We start from the raw sequence: 6,731 nt of genomic DNA on the forward strand, positions 1-6,731 counted from the left end.
AACCTTTGGGCTGTCTGTGCTTCAGCTGCCAAGCACTGCAAGTCATGCCTGAAAATCAATCCCAAGGCAGGCAAGTCTCAGCTGCTGGCGGTCCGCAGGCAGGGCACATCACCGTTCAAGGATGTCGAAGTAGACTTCACTGAAGTCAGCCAAGTGCCGGGGGGCTATAAATATCTCCTAGTCCTAGTTTGCACTTACTTGGGGTGAATGGAAGCATTCCCTACCCACACTGAAATGGCCCGAGAAGTAGCAAAGACTTTTAAACTTGGTCATCCCTCGCTATGGCATGCCCCTCAACATTGGATCTGACAATGGCCTCACCTTGATAGCGGAGATTGTTCAGGCAGTGGCCCATGCAAACCACATCAAGTGGAACCTCCACGCAGCCTACTGACTTCAGAGTGAAAGTCTGGTAGAATTCATGAATCAGACCCTAAAACAAACTCTTCACAAATTTCATCAGAAAACTGGGGCCTCTTGGACATAACTTCTACTCCTTACTTTATTCCAAATCAGATGTACTCCATACTCGGATGGGCTGACCCCATTTGAAATTGTATATGGAAGGCCACCCCAACTCACACCTCGAGTTGGGGACCTACAGGTTAAATGGTAATTATTTCTAATTAACCAACTACAGGCACTCCAGAAGACCCTGGAAGGGTCCTGGAGTGCCACCCAATACTAGTAGTTACTCCCTTGCATCCCTACGAGTCAAGGGGATCAGGTTTTGATAAAAGTCTGGAAAAGACAGCCTTTTGGCCCTTTGAGGGAAGGTCCTTATACTGCCATTCTCACCACCCCCACTGAAGTCAAGGTCTCCAGCATCACTGCATGAATCCACTACACCAGGGTGAAGCCTAGTCCTCTTCAGGAAATGCCCGAGAAGCAGCTCCAGGCTGCTGGTCCTCCATCTGAGCCTTTGGAACCCACACCCCCTCGAAAGTCAAGATGCCTCGAGGAAAAGCAGAAAAATTTGCAATGAAAGGCCTTTCAGGTCTAGGAATCCGTTATCCAGCTTTTTGGGTCTTGTTCACCCTCACTCTTGTCCATTATGCTGTCACAGCTCTTCCTCCTTTAAACTTCCACATCATTGAGATGAGGACGGGCCACCTGATAGCGGAACAAGACTGGAATACTACAAAACAATCTCTGACTTTCAGCCTCCACCTTGAAGACTTCTTTCCTCACAACCCCAGGTGGCACAGAAACATCTATTTCTGTTCTAGCCAAAAACCTAGTGAACATTGTTACAGTGTCAAGGACTATTTTTGCCCCTATTGGGGCTGTGAGGACCTAGGCCTCTGGGCCATAGGAGGATACTGGAAAATCAACCAAAGATTTCTAAAAGCCACATATCAGCCGATCAGGCCGGGCAAGAGAGAAACTCCCCTAGACCTGACCATAGTAATCCCAGCAGATGACACCTGGACTTGCGCGGGGCACCTCTGGGGGCTAAGGCTTGTGGTCTCTTATGAGCCAGATTCCAGTACCTTCTTCACAATTCTGGCCAGACCCCCAGTGCACCGACATACAGTTCCTCAGCTTCCAGGACTGCAGCAGAACCTGCACATACACTACCAAACTAATCAAGTGCCGGCTCTCTGGAAGCAGGGCCCATGCCCAAGTAACTCCCCAACGAAGCCGTCTCCACCACCCATGATTACCCCTGAAGGACCATCCAGCTTCTTTGGACTAGTAGCAGCCACACATCAAGCCCTGAACCGAAGCCAGTCCAAAACTGCTGCAGACTGTTGGTTATGTTTTCAGGCAAGACCTCCCTTCTATACTGCTGCTGGAATAAACCATAACCTAACTGTCATCACCAGATGTGAAAAAGTCGACTCCACCTTTCTCCTCCTGAGAGGGGAAGTTCTTGGAAACAGGACTTGTATTACCCACTCCAGCAGCTCCACACCAGGGGATCCCCAACTTGTCTTCACCAAGTCTGTCTGCACTCAAAGCATCCAATATTCAAGTGGCTACTTCCAGGCCCTGAGTGGCTCCAGATTTATTTGCCCTATGGGAATTACATCATGCCTCTCAAAGGACGATCTAACCTCAGGGCCTTGCATACATGCCCAAATTCTCCCACAATTAACTGTCTATGCTGGGAGAAAAGGTAACCTACTCTTCCTCCCCTTAGAGATGTCATGGTTACGGAGAGTAGCCATTCTTCCTATACTAGCTGGAACTGCTCTAGCATGATCACTTGCCATCAGGACAGCAGGACTCATTACCAGCCATATCTGACTCATGGATCTCTCTGCAGCGGTTGATCAGGACCTGCTATCTTTACAAGAAACGATCAGGGAAATAACCACTCAGCTGGAATCCCTAGCTGAAGTAGTCCTGCAAAACCGTAGAGGCCTAGAACTCCTCTTCATGAAACAAGAAGGACTCTGTGCTGCCTGTTGCTTCTATGGCAACCGAACTGGTGTCATCAGAAACACTCTACATATTATAAAGGACCGCATAGAGCAATGAGAACGTGATCGACAAAAGAACTCCTCATGGTACCAAAACATGTTCAACTGGAGCCCATGGCTAACCACTTTAGGGTCTGGCCTTACCAGGCCCCTGTTGCTTCTTCTTTTAGCAGTGACCATCTTCCCTTGTATACCCCAGTACCTCACTCAACGCCTGAAAGCTAGCATAGAAGATAATCAACTTCTCATCTTTGCCACTGAGCCCCTCCTGGGAGCAGAGGTTTAATAACCCTAATGGTAGTCCCTAGACCTTCTTGATAAGGGTAGTCAAGGAATTAGACGGGGGATTATGTAAGGGATTCAACCATTCTTTGTAAGGAACTCCAGTCATCCCCTAAGGGCATCATTGCCTAAGGCCTGTAAAAATTTGCCAGTGTCCCCTGCTAACATTAAGTAATTTCCTCTTTGAGACTTTTCTCCTGCAGGACTTCTGGCAACTGCAGCCCAATGTACTGTGACAGTCATGCTTTGACCAGCTGCAGCCCCAGTTCCTGGAACAGTTAACGACCTGCAGTTGTACAACTTGATTACAACAAACCCTGTCCTACCCCGCTTCCCACCTGAAAATCTGCTATATAAACCCTGCTCTAAACCCCATTCGGGGTCGGCGCCATTTTAGAGACATAGTCTTGGCCTGGTCATCGGCAATAAACCCTTTGATTTCCTTATCCACTGTCTGGAGTGATTTATTCTCACTGAATATGCTATAACAATACTACTCAAAGCAATTTATAGATTCAATGAAATTCCCATTGAAATACCAGTGATATATTTCACAGACCTACAACAACATTTCAAAAATTTATATGTTACCAAAAATGACCAGGAATAGCTACAGCAATCTTGTGGAAGAGGAGCATAGTAGACGGAATCAAAATACTTGATATCAACCTATACTACAAAGCTACTGTAATGAAAATAGTCTGGTACTGACATAAGAACATAAAATAGATCAATGGAATAGAATAGAGAGCCCAGAAATAAACCCAGGTCTATATGGTCTACTAATATTTGACAAAGGGAGAAAGAACATAAAATGAAGTAAAAATAGCCTCTTCAACAAATAGTGCTGTGAGAACTGGAGAAGGACATACAAAGAAATGAAACTAGACAACCAACTTACACCACAGACCAGAATAAACTCAAAATGGATCAAAGACATAAATGTAAGCCATGACACCATAACATTCCTAGAGGAAAACATAGACAGAAAAATTTCAGATACCCCACGTAGCAATATTTCACTGATATATCTCCTAAGGCAAGGGAAATAAAGGAAAGAATAAATAAATGGGGCTACATCAAACTTAAGAGTTTCTGCTCAGAGAAAGAAAATGTCAGCAAGATGAAAAGGGAACCAGCCATATGGGAAAACATATTTACCAATGTTACCTCAGACAAGGGATTGATCTCCAAAATATATAAGTAACTTATATATCTCAACACCTAGAAAACAAACGGTCCAATTAAAAAATGGGCAAAGGACCTGAACAAACACTTCTCCAAAGAAGACCTACAGAAGGTCCATAGGCATACGAAAGAATGCTCAACATCACTAGCCATCAGAGAAATGCAAATTAAAACCACAATGAGATACCACTTTATACCTGTCAGAATGGCCATCATCAACAAATCAACAAATAAGTGCTGGTGAGGATGTGAAGAATAGGGAACCCTAGTGCAGTGTTGGTGGCAATTCAGACTGGTGCAGCCACTATGGCAAACAGTTTGGAATTTCCTCAAAAAACTAAAAATGAAACTGCCTTTTGAACCAGAAATTCCATTGCTAAGATTATACCCTAAGAATCCCGAAACACCAATTCGAAAGAACCTATGCACTCTTATGTTCATAGCAGAACTTTTTACAGAAGCCAAGTGTTGGAAAAAGCCTAAATACCCATCTGTAGATGAGTGCATCAAAAAACTGTGGTGCATCTACACAATTGAATGTTGTGCAACAGAAAGGAAGAAGAAAGGGAGGAAGATGGCAGAGGAGTGAGGGAAGGTGGTGCTCTCAGGCTCCCGAGACCCATCTGTAATTTGGACTAATTGCAGACAGAACATCTCAGTGAGCAGCTGGACACTGGCAGAAGTCAAGCCTTGGCACTGCTGGATTAGAGAAAAACCATCTGGGAACAACCTGTTTAGTAAGGATAGTGAAAGAAAAAGAAACGAAACGGGATTCCTGACAGGGGTGGCTGCCTGAGCTGCGGCTGGAAGGACACAAAGGCTTTTTGGTGACCACAGGCTTCCCCAGAGGGGAGTCAGTAGGAAAGTTGATCTCTGCCCACTAGAAGAGATGGGATTCGACTAGGTGGCATTGGCACTGGAAGACAGCAGACAGCGTGCTGTTGTGCAAGTGAAAACGTAATTTTTCCTTTGTGTTTTTCTTTTGTGAACTGTGGAGAGTGGGGGAAGTTTGGGGGTGATAGAATATTCTTGAGGAGTGCAGGCGCAGGAGTGCATTCGCCCACTCCCCAACCCTCCCCTTGGGTCATGCGGGCGCACACAGGGAGGTGCCCTTGTTCACTGGCCCAGGTGCATGGGGCCGCGTGTCCAGGTGCCCCTCGGACACACCCCAACAGACATGAGATCAGTGCCCCAACGGGTGAAGGGAGGACCCACTGGACACACAGAAGACTGTACGAAGTCCCCTCCTGGCCAGCTTCAGTGGGCGCCAGGACGGAGCGCAGAGCACTAGCTCAGGTTCTACTCATGGCCACCCAGGTGGGTGCAGGAAAGGTGGATGGCTGCGGCGCAGGAACAGCAGGCAGCAACAACTCACAGACACTCACTTCCACAGTGCACAAGTGTCCGGGACCCCACCCTAAGAGGTGAGAGACCAACTCCCGGACCGAGACTTGGAAGGACTGAGGCTAGCTCTCAGGAGGTCTTGCACGTGCATGGGCGTGCGAATGCAAGAGCACCTTGGCCCGGCTTCAATAGGCGCCATTCGCTCACTTCCACTGTGCATGAGTGTCCGAATGTCCAGGCCGGCACTGGGAGGCGAGAGACCAACGCCAGGAACCCTGTGCGGCAGGCCTGAGGCAAGCTCTCTGGCAGCCTTGTGCATGCACGGGCGCACGAGCACAAAAGCACCTGGCCGACTTCAATAGGCACCAATCTCTCATTTCCACTGTGCCCAAGTGTCTGGGGCCTCTCCCTAAGAACCGAGAGACCAACTCCTAGAATGCTGCATGGCAGGTCTTAGGCAAGATCTCAGGCCGCCATGCGCGAACACAGGCACTCGCACAAGGGCACCTCGGCTAGCTCCAACAGGCACCAAAGGAACGCGCACTGCAGTCGCACACCACTGCTGCAAAAAACAAAAACCTCTGACCCGCCTCATTAGACCAGCTGTGGACACAGAAAAACAAGATGACACACAAAGGCTGAACTGACATCTCCACAAAAGAACTCAAGACAAAGTGGAAAGAGTGACTCTCAATCAACTAGCCAGAAGGAAGATCCTAACAAAGAGCATCTGAAATATAACCAGACAGCATAAACAAACAACATAAAGGGTACCCCAAGAACATCAGGGTCAGAAGACCAAAAGACTGCACCACTGAAACCCCCAGATCTCCTATAAAGAATCTCATATCACAAAGGTGGGAAGTCAAAGCAGACAAACCCAAAAAACAAACATAAACAAGAAGAATCCAACATGGTAAGACGCAGAAACAACCTCTCGATGAAAAGAAAAGAGGAATCCCCAGAAAGAGAGGTAGATGGAATAGACATAGCCCAAATGTCAGACAGGGAATTCAAAACAATGTTGGAGAAGAAGCTCAGTATACTCGACAACCTTAAAAACAACTATGACAACCTCCAAGGAAGTTACCAGCAGCTCCAAGAAAATTACAGAGAACTTGCACAGAACTACACCAGCATAAAAAAAGACATAGAAACTATCAACAAGAACCAGGAAGAAATGAAGAATGCAATCTCTGAACTGAAAAACACAGTAGAATCAGTTAAAAGCAGACTAAACGAAGCAGAGGATCGGATTAGTGATTTAGAAGATAATGGAGAAAAGAATTCTCAGACGATACAGCAAAATGAAAAAAGATTGAAAAAGTATGAAGAAAAGGTAAGGGAATTACAGGCTACCATAAGGAAGAACAATATCAGAGTCATTGGAATTAAAGATGGATCAGAAGAACAAGGAATAGATAAACTGATAGGAGAAATAGTGACAGAAAATTTTGCGAACCTGATGAGAGAAAAAGTTATGCAAGT

General features: G+C 46.4%; 1 protein-coding gene across 1 annotated transcript; it reads left to right on the forward strand.

Annotated features, from left to right (window-relative positions):
• Nucleotides 1–951: 951 nt before the first annotated feature.
• Nucleotides 952–2,208, forward strand: LOC149991122 (endogenous retrovirus group S71 member 1 Env polyprotein-like). The gene has a single exon (XM_090264079.1). The coding sequence runs from the start codon at nt 952–954 to the stop codon at nt 2,206–2,208; it is 1,257 nt and encodes a 418-aa protein (XP_090120205.1).
• The last annotated feature ends 4,523 nt before the right edge of the window (nt 2,209–6,731 follow it).

Source organism: Furipterus horrens, unplaced genomic scaffold (assembly GCF_987537825.1).
Source record: "Furipterus horrens unplaced genomic scaffold, mFurHor1.1.pri manual_scaffold_17, whole genome shotgun sequence".
Lineage (NCBI taxonomy): Eukaryota > Metazoa > Chordata > Mammalia > Chiroptera > Furipteridae > Furipterus > Furipterus horrens.